At 34.3% G+C, this 17135-nt stretch overlaps 2 protein-coding genes across 2 annotated transcripts in view; both read left to right on the top strand.

Annotated features, from left to right (window-relative positions):
* Positions 1-756: 756 nt before the first annotated feature.
* Positions 757-5355, top strand: LOC146131843 (uncharacterized). The gene is made up of 3 exons (XM_083397102.1): positions 757-874; positions 3766-3834; positions 5189-5355. The coding sequence occupies exons 1-3, from the start codon at positions 757-759 to the stop codon at positions 5353-5355; spliced, it is 354 nt and encodes a 117-aa protein (XP_083253228.1).
* Positions 5356-5760: 405 nt separating this feature from the next.
* The window catches only part of LOC146131842 (uncharacterized), a 41053-nt gene continuing 29678 nt past the window's right edge, over positions 5761-17135 (top strand). The window contains exons 1-14 of the mRNA XM_083397099.1: positions 5761-5800; positions 6242-6348; positions 7383-7506; positions 8158-8213; positions 8691-8865; positions 10318-10503; positions 10601-10682; positions 11102-11270; positions 11888-12035; positions 13726-13935; positions 15130-15236; positions 15538-15661; positions 16059-16117; positions 16541-16715. Of these exons, the coding sequence (XP_083253225.1) occupies positions 5761-5800; positions 6242-6348; positions 7383-7506; positions 8158-8213; positions 8691-8865; positions 10318-10503; positions 10601-10682; positions 11102-11270; positions 11888-12035; positions 13726-13935; positions 15130-15236; positions 15538-15661; positions 16059-16117; positions 16541-16715 (1762 nt within the window). The remainder of the gene's footprint in view (positions 5801-6241; positions 6349-7382; positions 7507-8157; positions 8214-8690; positions 8866-10317; positions 10504-10600; positions 10683-11101; positions 11271-11887; positions 12036-13725; positions 13936-15129; positions 15237-15537; positions 15662-16058; positions 16118-16540; positions 16716-17135) is intronic.

Raw genomic sequence — 17135 nt, 5'->3', positions numbered from 1 at the left:
TCCACCAAAAGTTGACCGAATTCCTTTTGCAAAAATTACTTTCCAAACTCACGTAAGTGCTCAAAGAAAGTTTAAACTAATTTTACAATGTTTATCTTTTAAACTAAACATTCAAAACAAATATTTAGTCATTGCTGTTGTTGTTTTTGAATAAATAAAAACGGAATTTTAAGTTTTTCAAATCATTATCCACACTTCAATCTATTATAAGATCAAATTGTATACCTATATATAAAAATCTATAAATTAAATTAATTTAAACGATTTAAGAAAGGTCCAATAAAAAATGTAAACATTCAATTTTGAATATAGTACCAAATATATATTTTTACAATAGTCCAGCATTCGTTTTTGCCTTTTGATGGTTGATTTTTTTATTTTATATGCTCAACTGTAAACATTTTTTCATAACATTTTAGGAAATGGCCTCTCATGCTTTTCAATATGGTCACTTTATCAAACAGCAAGATCGGAGTATGATCGTTGACTGGGACAGAGTTGAAGGTAACCACTTCTATTTACTGCTTCTGTACACAAAATAAATTAGTGGTGAGACTTTAGTTTAGGCTGCCTTTTTGCATTTTTTGTATGCAAAAGCAAACACACACTAGAAAATGGTTGATCCTAAAATATCTATTGAGTCAGTCGACACTAAAAGTATGAATAGTTCTGCTTTAAAATGTGAAGTAAATGTATAATGTGTAGATTAATTGTGTTGTGTTGCATATCATTACAGCCGGCCAAATAAGAGAAAGAATGAAAAGCCAAAGAGGAATGAACAATTCACACCAACTGAGGTCAAGCACGTCAATGGAAAATGTTCATTCAATTCCTGCATCAAAACCACATCAACAAAGACAAAGAAACAAATCAGGTAAGATAATTTTTTCGTAACTCCCCTTTGGTTTAAGGTAAAAAAAAACTATAAAAATTTCACAATTTAATTTTTTGGATTTATTTCAGTGCTATTTATATTTTGGTATTAGTACCCACAAGGGTATTGGTAATGTTATTATTTATTTGCCTATATCTTGCATTATTTTTTTGTTTTAAATGAGTAAAGAAATAAAGCATGAAGTCGAATTTTGCCACCAATGTTTCGTCATGCTTTATCTTTCACCACATTTTAATTTCACAGTCAATTTTAAAAAGTGAATATTTGATAAAATACCGCTTAGGTTAAAACAGGGGTTCCCAACCTTTTTTACACCGTGGCCCCCTTTGACAATTTTGAAAAATCAATGGCCCCACCTATTTCACCTTTTGAAAAAATTAGGAAACGTCATTTTAATTAAACAAAAAAAAATTTTACGGCAACATTTATAGTTAGAATGATAAAATGATATAAATACAACACACAATATACACTAGTTATTACATATTGAGTTAATGCGATTGTCGAGGTTTTTTGCTCTGACAATGTCTTAAACTTAAATAATTGCTGGTTTAGTGGTATAAAGAGCCAGCAGCATGTCATATTGAATATCCAAGACACTGCGCTGCTTTGTCCTCAGAAATAACATTGTTGAAAACCCACATTCACAACGTTATGTTGATGGAAAAGGCAACAGCAATGACATGACAATTTCATTAAGCTTAGGGTACTAATTTTTTAGTTTTTTCAAAAATGTGGTCAAGCTGTGTTTCTCAAAGCTAAATCGGGTTGCCGTCTTTACTTGCAAGTTCAGTAAACTTTATTTATTTGTGTTGTTAGTGGAGTATAGACTTAGAGATACCTAATAAAGTAAAAAATATTATTTTTCATTTTTTTTTTCATGGCCCCCTTGAAAAAGCCTCATAGGTGTGGAAACCCTGTTTTAAATTGAAAAGAAATAAATTTCGAAATTCAACCATATGTTGTAGATATGTGTATATTTTGCAACTATGAAACCTAGGAATGTCTAAGTGAAATATTTTGCCTTATAATAAATTTTCTGCAAACCAAGACAAGGTGAAAAAATTAAACATTAACGAAGTCGCTAAGGTGAAGGTATTCGTTTAGTCGAGGCTGTGGGTTCGAATCTCACCACATGCCTGATTTTCTAACCTCGTCTTGCTTGCACAACAATCTTTACTAGGTCATTGATTTCGGTAATATCCTGTGATGAGATGAGTTTGGAGAATAATGGCTGAAAGCTGTAGTAAGACATAATAGGAATATCTAAGCCCATACAGAAGTAGGTAGTATTTTGTGCAATTCGAATAATACCATATTCATTTTTAACATAGTAAGAAACCACTGATTATAAGAGTCATTACCAGTGTTGTAATGACTTAAGTCATTGACTTGACTTAAGTGCACTTAAGTCACTGTTTTCAAATGACTTGACTTGACTTAAGTCCTTTGACCAAAATGACTTGACTTGACTTAAGTCTTTTGGACAAATGACTTGACTTGGACTTAAGTCATTTTGTCAAATAACTTGGGAGTAAATTAAGTGTTTTTCATTTAAATTTATCTCAAGTTTTGCTCGTTAAACACTCTTATTGCTGTATATTGCGTTTGTGTGTTTTTTAGTTAAATTGTTGCTTGTAATCGGACGAGTTTACCAATTTCAATGGTTTAACAATTTACTTTCATGTTAATGACATGACTTGAAATTGATTTGCTCTCATAATGACTTGACTGGCAACCGATGACTTGGACTGGGACTTGACTTGTTATTTTTGCAAAAGACTTTACTTGGACTTAAGTTATTTCAAAATGACCTGTTTACAACACTGGTCATTACACATTATTTACATAAAAATTCTTTAATTCAGCTGTTGAACGCAATCAACCCAGGCCAATAACACCAAGAAAGCAAAACCAAACAATGCAGCAATCATCACATACAGGTTTGAAAATTATACAAAATGTCTAAGTTCGATGCCAGCCTAATAATAACGATATTTTCGGTAAAAAAAATAGACAGGAAAAATCCCAACAAACTGATTTTCGTTTTTTTAATAGTTGTACTTAGCTAATCTTTGATACTGATGATGCGTTTAGAAGCGAAATATATTTATCATATCCAAACAAACCGATTTTTGGTTTGCTAACTTCTGCATCTTTATCCTTATTTGCTTTGTGTACCACTCGTCTAGAACAGTTGGTTCAAGTTTATATTAGCGCACTTCTTAACTTATATTGTGTTTTGTTTTTAGATAGTGATGATGCTTTTAGAAGCGAAATATATTTATCATATCACATCCAAACAAACCGATTTTCAGTTTGCTAACTTCTGTACTTAGTTTAATCCTTATCATTGATGTGCAACCAGAATCGTTTGTTTTCACCATTCGGATTCAGGCAGATTCTCTTAATCGAAAAAAAATTCTGATTAGACTCGAAAAAGTTATTTATTTGCATTATTTTTAACGCTGATCAACATTTAGCATTTAGTTCTTGGTGTGTTTTTAATTAGAGGGCGACATGAAGAGATCAACAACCACATTCAGGTTGGAGATAAAGTAAATAAAAAATCGACTATTGTTTTTCTTAGAAAAAGGGTAACCAACGTAACCAGTTTTCTGGGTACATTACACGTTTTTTCTTGTTTTTACATGACTACACATAACAACTGGATTCAAAAAACTTTTCATCTGAAAAACAATTTTATATGGCGAAAAGATGAAATAACTTATGACAGCCGCAATTTTATTACACAATTTGCATTAGTGTCCGACAGGTTAAAAACCAAACGATAACGACATTTCGTGGTTGTAAAAAGTATGCCAAAAAGAATTATTAATGCTGATTAACATTTTAGCTGTCATTTTTAGGACGTGAAATGAAACCATCTACTTCGAATGAAAAAAGGCGTCCATCGAAAGAACAGCAGCCACATTCGGGTATAATGATTTATAAAGTTAAGCTGGCCGAATGTTTAAACGTGCCGAAGTTAGTATTTTTTTGTTTGTTTGTAAGAAGCTTTTTTGAATTTGCCTCTTAGAATGGGTGAGAGAAATACGGCTTTGACTATAAGATTAAAAGTGGCGGTTTTATCAATGCAACGAAGTCATGCTCTTTCAGATGTTACAATATAAAAATTTAAAAAAGTCTTGAAGACTTTTACATTTTCAGTGTAAATACAATACTTACAATACCTCTAACTCTAAGGTTTCTCAAAAAAACAAAAAAAAATTGCACAAGAGGTGATAATTTACCTTAAACTTGTTTGTTTATTATCTGTAGAAATATATAAAGATGAATATAATTTAGGATATTCGTTCTCAGATTTTGAGAAACGCAGTACTTAGCTTCTTTTATCTAACTAATACCTTCTTTTATCTAACTAATAGCTTCTTTTATCTAACTAATAGCTTCTTCCATCTAACTAATAGCTTCTTTTATCTAACTAATAGCTTCTTTTATCTATCTAGTAGCTTCTTTTATCTAACTAATAGCTTCTTTTATCTAACTAATAGCTTATTTTATCTAACTAATAGCTTCTTTTATCTAACTAATAGCTTCTTTTATTTAACTAGTAGCTTCTTTTATCTAACTAATAGCTTCTTTTATCTAACTAACAGCTTCTTTTTATCTAGCTAGTAGCTTCTGATATGTGACAACAGGCCTGGTACTTCAGGAAGAAAAAAATTAAACCAACCACAAAATACAGGTAGTCCATTATAATTAGGTTATCGCAGATTGATTTAAGCTATTTTATGTGAGATGAAAGATAAAAATGATTTTATTTAAATTATCCAAAACAAATCGAAGAAATCAAAATGTTTTGCAATATTTAATGTTGCCAGGAGATAGTGAAAGACTGTAAGGTTCATTGAGTCAACTGTCGCCTGGTTTAGATTCAGTTCCAGTAAAAAATAGTATTAATTAAAACGCTAAATTCAAATTGCATACATTACATACAGGGAAAAATAGTAAGAGGTATTCGAAGCGTTCACAAAATGCTACCTACTTCAATATGGGCTTAAATATTCTTACTACGTCTTACTACAACCTCCAACCATTATCTTAAGATTTATTAATAACTTTCAAAAATGTTACGCACTTCTGTATGGGAGTTGATTTTCTTTCTACCCCTTATATATTTACTTTAAAAAAAATCGTAATATCTTAATTTTAGTTGGACCAAATTCGGCTTTTAAACATATTTACACTATAAACCTCCTATCAAATTAAACGACATTTTATAAACAGATTAATAAAACACAGTTCCATGATATTTTAATAATTATTTAGGCGGGAAATACCCTTCACCCTCCAAACCCACCCCAACCCCCCGAAGAAACACCGAACCCGACATTGACCCAATCACTGACCCAAACCCCATCGCTGAAGAACCATTAACGTGGTTCGATCTGCTGGAGAAGGATAAGGGACTCTTCACCGGAAGTCAAGATAGGTAAGTTTTAAACATAGAATGTGTATTACTAGAACATAGTAATTTATATAGTGCATTTGTTCTGTAACTTTTTACTGGTGACGCCTTTGGAAGAGTTTGCAAAAAATGAGTTTCACACAGTTTAATATCCATTTATTTATTTAATTGAGCTTCAAAAATGGTAAATTGTTGTTTATAAAATGCTCAAAAAGGAATTTTAAGATATTCGAAAGTAGTGGTCCATGAAGCTTTATAGATCGGTAAACATCTGTCATAACCGCATAAATACCATGGTAGTTCGTAATTGATTTGATTTTCATTCAATTTTAGATGCGTGTTACTGCAAACGGAGGCCAATATAACTCTGGACGTGCTGAGAAACTATTTCAAGACGAAAAACCTTCAACTAACCCCAAGGAAAGTTTACAAAATGTTCGACGGAACATTGGTGCTATTTGACAATGCAAAAGGTGAGTCGTATACCACATTATATAACTATAGAGAAATCAAATTGATGTAAAACATTTAAACGGTATTTAACACCCAGTGTTTCTTCTGGATACTTTTGGGTATGTTAAAAAGCTGGTGCCGTTTAATATAACTTTTTGGGGAAACATTGGTTTTGGTATAATAGAGATGGTATTTAACACCCTATAAATACACAATTGGCAGTAGTAGAAATTTGGCTTAACCCTCTGGTGTTTTAAACTTTCTTATGTTTGGAAAGTTCAGTTGGTAGAGCGACGGCCCCGGTAATCACCACAGGCTAATGATTTTTTAGCTTAGGCTAACTTACATAACGTCCCTTATAGACCGCCTGTTCTCGCTTTAAATTCCCTGGAAAACTCATAAATTGTCTTACCAGTTGAGTTTTGTTTTTTCTGATATTTAATTTGTTATTATTTCTTTAGCTGCCGAAGAATGCCTTAAACTCGGCAAAACGAAAATTGCCGACCTAGATGCGAAATTTGTCAAAAAGAAAATTCCTCAAGTGTTTGATGATCGACTTCTGCTTGAAGTAAGTTCCATTATATTTAAGTTTGTTATACACCGTTCTGAGTATGCAATGACATTAACGACGCTTTCTATGTTTGTTTTCATGAACAAGTCGATAAAAAAACCTGAGTATATCTGTGCTTTGAATTCTGAAAAACTAGCAACTTATAAATGTTAAGTGGACCGGCCTTTAGCCCAACCTGTCGCTTTTTGACAGGTGCAATTTTTTATTCTTGTAAGTTTTTCTATTTTGTTATTTAAGGGTAATAGTCAAAAACTAGAATAAAAAAAATGTTAAAGTTTTCTGAACGTTTCTGCGCTTAAACAATGAATTTCTATCTATAGTAATCATTTTTTTGGATGGTAACTTTTTGAAACTATACCACTGAAATGTCTGTTTCTTCTGCGGTAAAATATTACCAGGGATTCCAAACTTTTACTTTACTTGTCAAAATTATTCTTACCAGATTTTAAAAATTAGTTATGTTTCTTAATTCTCAGTCAATAACAATGTATCTAAAAGTGGTATGTTTTAAGTCAGGGCTGCGGAGTCGATTTAAAATAAACCGAATCCGGCTCCGCGGCGAGTCCCCAGTCCGGCTCCGACTCTACAACCTGTATTCCGCCAATTTACGTAACTAGAATAAGGTGGTTATTCAGAAATCCTCTCTTAGGGGTGTCATATAATTTATCCATCCACAATACATTTGCTATTCCACCTTTTAATTGACAGTTGGCGCCCATATCAGTTTCGAAATTTGGTACTGCGCATGCGCACTTAGAATCGGGACTCATGTAGTTTTACGTGGTCTTACCCGAGTTCCGAGTCAGACTCCAACTCTGCAGCCTTGATTTAAGTTTGGTTTGACATATCGTGGTCTTTCATCGCTCAAAATTGTCCAAAAATGCGAAGAGCGAACAAAATTGCCAAAACGTGGCCGAAACCAATCAACAGGATTATTTACTCTACATCCAGTTTAGTTTGACTAAATTTAACATAAGCAGCAATTTACTATCTCTCAAACCGTGACTGATCTCTTCTCGCAACATTCACAGGGTGAATTCAAATGCGTCGACGATGTGCAAGATCTGCTTGACACGTGCGATCTTGTTGACGTCACGTATAACGTCAATGACCTCGGGGATTCCAAGTATTTGGTCGAATTCGAGGAGGGAATGGGTGAGTGGCTTTTGCAAGAAAAACAAATCATTGGTCGAACGTAGTGCTTCTTATTTTTTTTTACATCGTCCCCTTTCAAAATTAAAAACAATTTAAGATTCAAAATAAATAAATGAGAAATTAAATATTTAGAACCAATTACTTTTAACACCGACTCTAACTAAAATTACGTTTAAAAATATAAATACTATATACCTGAGCCGTTATCGTTGGTCAAAAAACAGCTTCAGAAGGGCTAGATCACAGTTGTTAACACACATATGTGTGTTCATGTTTCATAGAATAATGATATGGTACTGTGGATCCCCTTCAATATGAAATTGCTTGTACTAACATAAGTTAGCAAGCATCGTCGTATGGTTGTTTCTCGACTTGCTCCCCTCTGAGCTTGTGTAGCTTATTTGGTAGAGCGCCGGTCCCGGTATGACCGTAGGTCGTGAGTTCGAAACTCACCACAGCCTGATTTTTGTTTTTCTAGCCTGTCTTGCTTGCATCATTGATCGACAAAAAAAATCTGAACATAAAATGTCATTTTCTTAAGTTGTTGCATTAAAAATATCTACCTCCTGTAACATTTAGATGAGCACCGTTGGGGACCTGTGGACCCTGGTTGGGAACCATTATTTTAACCTTTTTTGTTTATTGTTTAAGATGTTGACAAAGTGATAAATTGGCTGGAGGAATTTGATTTGGACTTAAATCCCAAGGTACACAAATGTGTTTTACAGAAGTTTTGTCTCACAAATTGTTGAATGTAATTTTATAGAGGCCTATTATAAATATTTATATTTTTCTGAAAAAAAAAATGGGGGTACTCCAAAATGGGGTACTCGCTGGATTAATACTATTAGGTTGATATTGGGCCACGGTGAGTTGAAGTTTTATTCAAAAGCGCCTTATTTTAAAAACCTACAAACCACTGGTGGTTAACGAACGGTGAAAATTAGAAATGTGCAATTGCAAAAAAATCCTGTGCTGTACTCCAACAAATGTGAAACTGAAAACAAGTCTGAATAAAGCAAAATGCGTCAAAACGTTTTTTTAATTAAAGCACTTTCTTTAAAAATAATTACTCCATTTTTCAAATTATTCACCAAGATTTAAATTAAACCCCTAAAACTAGTCCACGTACCCCAGTTTAATAACCCCCGTATTAGGTTTTTGTAACCATTATTTAACCCCAGGCATCCAGGGTTTGCCACAGCGACTGCGTCAGAGTTGATGACGTCAGTGATGACGTAATGAACGACACGATCAGGATCAATTTCAGCAGCAAGAAGATAAAGGGGGGTCTCGTGACGAAAGTTGTCCGAGTTGCGGAATCGTCGCTCGTCTTGGTCTTTTTTGCAAACTACGAAGGTAAAGTGGCAAATATTCGTCAGTTTTATTCGGATTTTCGATATTATTTCAGATAAGATAATAATATTGAATCTGTGCTGATACTGAATGCCAAATGGTAGTAAAGGTGCCAGTGTTGTAATGTAATGACTTGACTTACGAGCACTTTAAGTCACATGATTAAAGTCTTTTGGACAAATTACTTGAATTGACTTAAGTCTTTTGGACAAACAACGTGAATTGACTTAAGTCTTTTGGACAAACGACTTGAATTGACTTAAGTCTTTTTGACAAATTACTTGAATTGACTTAAGTCTTTTGGACAAACGACTTGAATTGACTTAAGTCTTTTTGACAAATTACTTGAATTGACTTAAGTCTTTTGGACAAATTACTTGAATTGACTCAAGTCTTTTGGACAAACGACTTGAATTGACTTAAGTCTTTTGGGCAAATGACTTGAATTGACTTTAGTCTTTTGGACAAATGATTTGAATTGACTTAAGTCTTTTTGACAAATTACTTGAATTGACTTAAGTCTTTTGGACAAACGACTTGAATTGACTTAAGTCTTTTGGACAAATTACTTGAATTGACTTAAGTCTTTTGGACAAATTACTTGAATTGACTTAAGTCTTTTGGACAAACGACTTGAATTGACTTAAGTCTTTTTGACAAATTACTTGAATTGACTTAAGTCTTTTGGACAAACGACTTGAATTGACTTAAGTCTTTTTGACAAATTACTTGAATTGACTTAAGTCTTTTGGACAAACGACTTGAATTGACTTAAGTCTTTTTGACAAATTACTTGAATTGACTTAAGTCTTTTGGACAAATTACTTGAATTGACTCAAGTCTTTTGGACAAACGACTTGAATTGACTTAAGTCTTTTGGGCAAATGACTTGAATTGACTTAAGTCGATTGGACAAATGACTTCAATTGACTTAAGTCTTTTGGACAAATAATTTGAATTGACTAAAGTCCTTTGAACAAATGGGGTTAAAAGAGTGTTTTCATTTTATTGATTTTGCACATTACACAATTTGCTTTCTGTATGTTGGGTTTTAGTTTGGTTGTGCTCATAATTGAACGAGTTTATCAATTTTAGTAGTTTGACGTTTAATTTTTATGACAAGCAGTTGGTTTGGAATTGACTTGCTCTAATAATGACATGACTGCAACTTGACTTGGTATTTATTCAAAAAGATTTAATTTGAACTTAACCAAAGAATTTTATCGAAAAACTCTCGTAATAATCCAAAAACAACAATAAATTGCTTTAAACTAGCCTAATACTTTTTACCAAACCAATAAAACCCAGAGTTGAAAAACCCGAGTTCAACCAGGTCAGACATTTTTTAGGGAATTTATATTTCGCCTATCGTCAGTTCCTATAACTAAAGTTAACTACATATACAATGCAAAGTAATAATAAAATTAAAACTAATAATAATTTTTTTATGAACAGACGCTGAACGCATTGTGGAGTTTTCTGAAGACAACGACATCCTAGTCTCGAAGCAGCCGGTGTCGGTGACGCTCTATTTTCACAACATGTTGGACGATCACGTGACCGAAGAGCGGGAAACCCCCCAACCTAAGCCAAGAAAGAGAAATGAACAAAAACAGAAGAAAGAGAGCACGCCAAAGAAAAGTGGGTTTATTGCATGAAAAACATAACATAAATATTACAGAAGTACATTTTGCACGCGTTACAATTGGGTTGATATTTTTTGAAATATTTTGTTTAGAAGTTGAAATTTTTTTGATGACGCACCTCAAGAAAAAATGTGACATCACTGAAGAATCGCCCATCCCAAAGACGATTTACAGGTAACTGCCCTGTTAAAAACGTTGAATAATTTACAAGAAATGCAACTTGATAAACGGCATAGAAACGTTGTTTATTTTTAATGAAGACTCAACAACTCTTTTAAGTAAGTCGTACTTTTCTTATAAATGTTTTTCAAGCTGTAGGATTGTCGACTTATTAAAGGCTGATTTATGTAACATTCTGCAGTTTGATGAAGCAGGTTCAGCAAATAATATCTACTTTTGCTTGAGCCTGCCTTTGCGATCTGAGAAAGATGACTTATCACAATAACAAAAGTTTTACGTGGTGATTTTAATGCTGAGATGAATCAACCAACCAAAACTTCTGTCACTACAAAACATTTACCAAATTATCTATTTCCAGTAATTATTTAATCTTTTCGTCTAAGCTCAGGTAAATTTCCTTCCTTTCTGTTCAGAGCCCTTCTTGAATGCAACTTGATAAGTAAGTTCGCAGAAGAAATGAAAGACAAGGTGACTGTGACGTCAAAATGGAAGGACAATCAGGAATTGTCCGGCATTGTTTCCTTCAAAGGGCCGAGTTCTTCAATGCAAGAAGCGAAATCGAAGCTCAATGATCTAGCCAGGGTACTGTTAAGGCGTTTCAGATGTATAATCAGATACCCGATATTTTAAAGTATCGCGATACGATGCCATATGACACCATTACCATATTAAGATAGATAAAACAAAGAGTTCAAAACGTGTAAAGTAAATGTTTAATTTTCTAAGATATTATGGTAACTTGCATTTTTGAGAAATTTATCTTTTCAAGTAAAGAAACTAAAAAAAAATCATTAAATGTGAGTGTGTTCTACCATTTTGAAATAAAAACCGCTGCTAAAATGACACAAAATACATGACCAGGGTTAACATAATGTGCTTATTTGTAAGATTTGTGCTTATTTTTGGCTGCAGTGCCTGAGAAACTACTAATGCGCTTATTTCTAAGGAACATGCTTCTTTTCAAGTTGTGTGCTTAGTTTGTCTTATTTTAGAATTTAGTAAGCCTCACTATGTTGTTTTTATTGCTTGGTTAGTTGGTTACTGATGTTTTTTTCGTTTATCAATAATTAAGTTCGTAAAGTTCGGCAAAAAATATTATACCGGGCCAGCTATCGTAAATCCAGTTATCCGGAAAAGTCAAACGGTTCGACTCCCTGGTTTAAACAAAGGAAAATACATTACATTTGCTTGTATTTCAGACGTTGACAACAAATCCTATTCCGGACCTCGGGCGTCGCGGCGAGTTCCTTCTTTCCTCTCTCTTGGCAGGTGGGCGTGGCTTGAGGGAGGGGCAGGTCGACGTGCGGCAAATCGTGCAAGCGAAGTTCAACGAAGATAAAATATACGGTAAGCGCTCGAAAATAAATGAAAAAAGCACAAAAATATACGCGAAGCCTAAACAAATGTGGTAAGCGGAGAGCAAATTTACCAAAAGCGGTAAAAATAACAAAATAACTTATTTTTTGCAAAATGCTACTTCGCCTAAATTAGGAAAATAATGCAATGATTTTAAAACAAAAAAGAGAAACCCTACATTTTGTTTAGCGGTAAGAAATTGTTAAATGCTTTTAATAAATTTTTACAACATCTTTTTTTGTGTTAAAATATTTATTTTATTTTTAGTTGTAACCTTCAAGTTTAATGCAAACTTATAAAGTTTTATTAGGCTTCATGATTGGTGGTGTGTTTTTTTTTCACTTTTTATTTCCCTACTTTTTATAATGTGGACATTTTGTGATGCACAGTGCAACTGACGTGCATCGCCTTAACCAATTTGAGGCTAAATTCGCCTAACGAGTGATTTAGATGTGACAGTATTGCTATGGCCAAAAAAATCTAAAAAAAAAAAAGCTGCAGTTGTTGTTATAGCGTTACAAATCATGGCTGAAATGTCTAAATTACTTGGTATCGAATCGGCGCCGATACCACCCTAGTATCTGATTATAACAATACTACCTCTTTGTACCGGATATCGGCTCCAAACGATATTATCAGACATTCTTATTTAAAATCCATTGTGTTAAGATTAACAGTGAGCTTGCTAAACCGCGTGTTTATGTAAGCACTTTATGACCTGTTAATTGTGTGATCATTCTATGACTTGCGGTCAAAGGTCACTGAGCACATGGTGCCTTGGCATTGTAGTTGTCCTTACGGCAGTTGGTGTTACTACCTTGTCGCGGTAGGAGCTCATTTTGTTAGTTACTTGTAAGTGTTTGGCAATGATGTTTAACTTACTGATTCTGTTTCTGTTTTATTAACATTGTTTTGTATTGAATTCTATTTGAATAAGGAATCCACTTGTTTAAGCCTTTACGTGTTTTAATAAATTCCTGTACGTGTACACTGATAAAGACTTCAGTATCGGATCGGATCCATTAGTTTTCACATTGGGTTCAAAATCCCATATCATGTCCTAAAAATCCCTTAAGTTTAAATTCCTAGATTAATTTAGTATTAGTACAAACATGTATCGAACGAGAACTGATATTATCGATACTATCGGACATTAAACCTATAGTAAGAATATCGCCCGTATATATGTGGGTGGCATTTTGTGAACGTTTCAATGAATCTCAGGATAATGGTTGGAGGTTGTAGTTAGACATAGAACGGATATCAAACCCATACAGAAGTAGGAAGCATTTTGTGAACGTTTTGCATAAATACTAAGATAATGGCTTAAGGTTTTTTTAGTTTTTTTAAAACGGGTTAAATAACTATTACGATAATGGTTGGAGTTTGTATAGTTCGACGTAGAATAGATATTAAAGCCTTACAGAAATAGGTTCATTTTAAGGGTTGTGAATATCTCCTTGATCAATTTCAACCTTGAAAAAATGCCATTAATATGACGTGTCGGAGGTTTTGGTTAGACGGAATATAAATATCAAAGCACCTACAGAATTACGTAGCGTTTAAACGTTTCGAATATATCTTAAGATAATGCCTGGAGGTTGTACTTAGACATACATGAGTAGCCTATATATCTCCCCATCATTTTCAACATAAATAAAACACCCTTCATTACTTGCAGTATCCCTCCAAGAAAAGTCAGGCGAGGTTTGTCTGGTGTACCTCGATTCAAAACAACACAACAAGGCGGTGGAGGCTTTGAATGAAATTATCAGTCTCAGGACGATCGAGGTTGGCGAGGGCTATGACGCAATCGTGACGTCACTCGAGTGGAAAAGGCTTCAGCAGAGCATACAGGCCACAGGAGCCGCAAGGATCGTTACAAATGTAAGTCGAAAAACTTTGTATCGTGGCATTTAAAGGGTAAAATTACAAGCCAGGTGGAAATATTTTTAACCTGTAATCAAATATCAGTTTGCTTAGATCAGGGGTGGGCAACGTGAGGCCCGTTTCCATTTTTTGTGCGGCCCTTCATCTTCTTCCAGCTATTTTTCCCTAAATAAGGCTATACGTGTGCACCATGTTGGGACTTCTGCTCTTTCAGTTTCCTGTTTGAAGTGCGATGTAATCCAAAGGCTACACCGCTACACTAATGCAGTTGAACTCGACAGCGCTGACAAAACTGCCGTAGCTGCAGCCTAGTAGCTCATTAGTTTTTCTAGTATAAACTGAAAATATGAATTAGTTTTTATTTGATGTGCGGCCCTCTTGTAAGCATTACATTTCCTAACTGGCCCTTGTGATAAAAAGGTTGCCCACCCCTACCTTAGATGCTAAGTTAAAATATACATACTCCATAATCATGGCGATATCTGTTGACACCTGATAAAGCTTGGTAATATGCGAGTGTCGGAACAACTTTAAGTTCTGAATCTCTCGCTTCAATTTGCTAGCAACATCGAGGCTTTTTAGTTTCTGTCCATTTAGACATTTTTCAGCGACTCTCTGCCCCAGGGGTGGGCAACCTTTTTGTAGTCGCGGGCCAAAACCAACCTCAGAAAGGTCTCTGCGGGCCGCACAAAATGTTAACTAAGAATTATGTTATTAAAATGTTAAAACTATCGTGAATCAGGCGGACCTCGGATATTTTTTGCGCCTAAAAATGTGTTTAATTACATTTAAGGAGGCAGTAATAAAGTATTGGCGCAAGGCGCGAATAAAATGCGTTTGTTTGGTTTAAAATCCGAGTCCACACATCGTCATCCATACAGCTAATGAAAAGTGCAATAAAACTACTTTGAGGAAACGCAATAACATTAGTTAATCTAGTTGAGTGTTTGTCAACCTTTTAAAGTCCGGGCACACCTGGCGAGCGAAGCGAGCGCGATTTTATTTTGATATAACGCCATTTCTTTACTTTGTAACTCATTTTTCACTCGGTTAGAGAGCCGCAAAATGTTCAGTTGAGAGCCGCATGCGGCTCTGAGAGCCGCGGTTGAGAATCACTGCACTAGACTGATTTCGGTAAGCCATCCCGAAGGATTCTTGGGTGTGTTTTAACTTTAATTTAATATTATTTATTTAGCTGCCGAAGAATGCCTTAAACTGGGCAAGACGAAAATCGCCGATTCGGACGCGAAATTTGTCAAGAAGAAAATTCCCAAAGTGTTTGATGATCGACTTTTGCTCGAAGTAAATTATTTTGTTAAAGTTTCTTGAACGCTTCCGCGTTTAAATTCTATATATCTAGTTAGAAATCTTGGGGTATTTGTTTTTTTTGAACTTATAACCACTGAACAGTCCGATGGATAATGTCAAGCATTCCAAACTAGGGGCTAATTAACTTGGTAATAAAACGAAATTGTCGAAATGCGCGTGAGACCAATCAACAGGATAATCCCCCTTTAACTTACATCCAGTTTAGTTTGACTACATTTAACATAAGCAGCGATTTACTCAAACCCTGACTGATCTCTTCTTGCAACATTCTCAGGGTGAATTTGATAGCGTCGATGTAGTGCAAGATCTCCTCGACACGTGCGATCTCGATGACGTCACGCATGACGTCACGGAACTCGGGGACTCCAAGTATTTGGTCGAGTTTGAAGAGGGATTGGGTGAGTGGCTTTTGCAAGAATAAACCAATCATCGGTCCAAATTAGTGCTTCTTGACATTTTTTTAGTCACCTTTATCTTTCGAAATTAAAATCAATTCAAAATTCAAAATAAATGTGAAAATTAAATATTTAAAACCACTTAAAAAATAAATTAAAACCTCTTACTTTTAATACTGACCCTAAATAAAATTACGGTCACATTTGTAAATTCTGTGCAATATTGATGTAAATTTGAATTGAAATAAACTAAAGAATGCCTGAACATAAAATGTCATATTCTTAACTTGTTGCTTTACATTAAAAAATATCGCCCCCTGACACATTTTATTGAGTCCCATTGGTTCCCGTGGACCCCTGGTTGGGGACCAATATTTAACCTTTTTGTTTATTGTTTAAGATGTTGACAAAGTGATAAATTCACTGGAGGAATTAGATTTGGAAGACTTAAATCCTAAGGTACACAAATGTGTTTTACAGAAGTTTTGTCTCACAAATGGCTGAATGTAATTTTATAGAGGCCTATTATGAATATTTATATTTTTCTGAATACTCCAAAATGGGGTACTCGCTGGATTAATACTATAAGGTTGATATTGGGTCACGGTGAGTTGAAGTTTTATTCAAAAAGCGCCTTATTTTAAAAACCTACAAACCACTGGTGGTTAACGAACGGTGAAAATTAGAAATGTGCAATTGCAAAAGTCTGAATAAAGCAAAATGCGTCAAAACGTTTTTTTTAATTAAAGCACTTTCTTTTAAAATAATTACTTCATTTTTCAAATTATTCACCAAGATTTAAATTAACCCACTAAAACTAGTCCACATATCCCAGTTTAATAACCCCCGTATTAGGTTTTTGTAACCATTATTTAACCCCAGGCATCCAGGGTTTGCCACAGCGACTGCGTCAGAGTTGATGACGTCAGTGATGACGTAATGAACGACACGATCAGGATCAATTTCAGCAGCAAGAAGATAAAGGGGGGTCTTGTGACGAAAGTTGTCCGAGTTGCGGAATCTTCGCTCGTCTTGGTCTTTTTTGCAAACTACGAAGGTGAAGTGGCAAATATTCGTCAGTTTTTTTGGATTTCCGATAATATTTCAGATAAGATAATAATATTGAATCTGTGCTGATACTTAATGCCAAATGGTAGTAAAGGTGCCAGTGTTGTAATGTAATGACTTGTCTTAAGAGCACTTTAAGTCACATGATTAAAGTCTTTTGGACAAATTACTTGAATTGACTTAAGTCTTTTGGACAAACGACTTGAATTGACTTAAGTCTTTTGGACAAACGACTTGAATTGACTTAAGTCTTTTGGACAAATTACTTGAATTGACTTTAGTCTTTTGGACAAATGAAAATGACTTGAATTGACTTAAGTCTTTTGGACAAATGACTTGAATTGACTAAGTCGTTTGGACAAATGACTTGAATTGACTTAAATCCTTTGAACAAATGGAGTTAAAATAA

The sequence above is a fragment of the Ascidiella aspersa genome, chromosome 9 (genome assembly GCF_963924565.1).
Source record: "Ascidiella aspersa chromosome 9, kaAscAspe10.2, whole genome shotgun sequence".
Taxonomy (NCBI): Eukaryota; Metazoa; Chordata; class Ascidiacea; order Phlebobranchia; family Ascidiidae; genus Ascidiella; species Ascidiella aspersa.
Note: the sequence above shows the minus strand (reverse complement) of the source record. Positions and strands in the feature narration are given on the sequence as shown.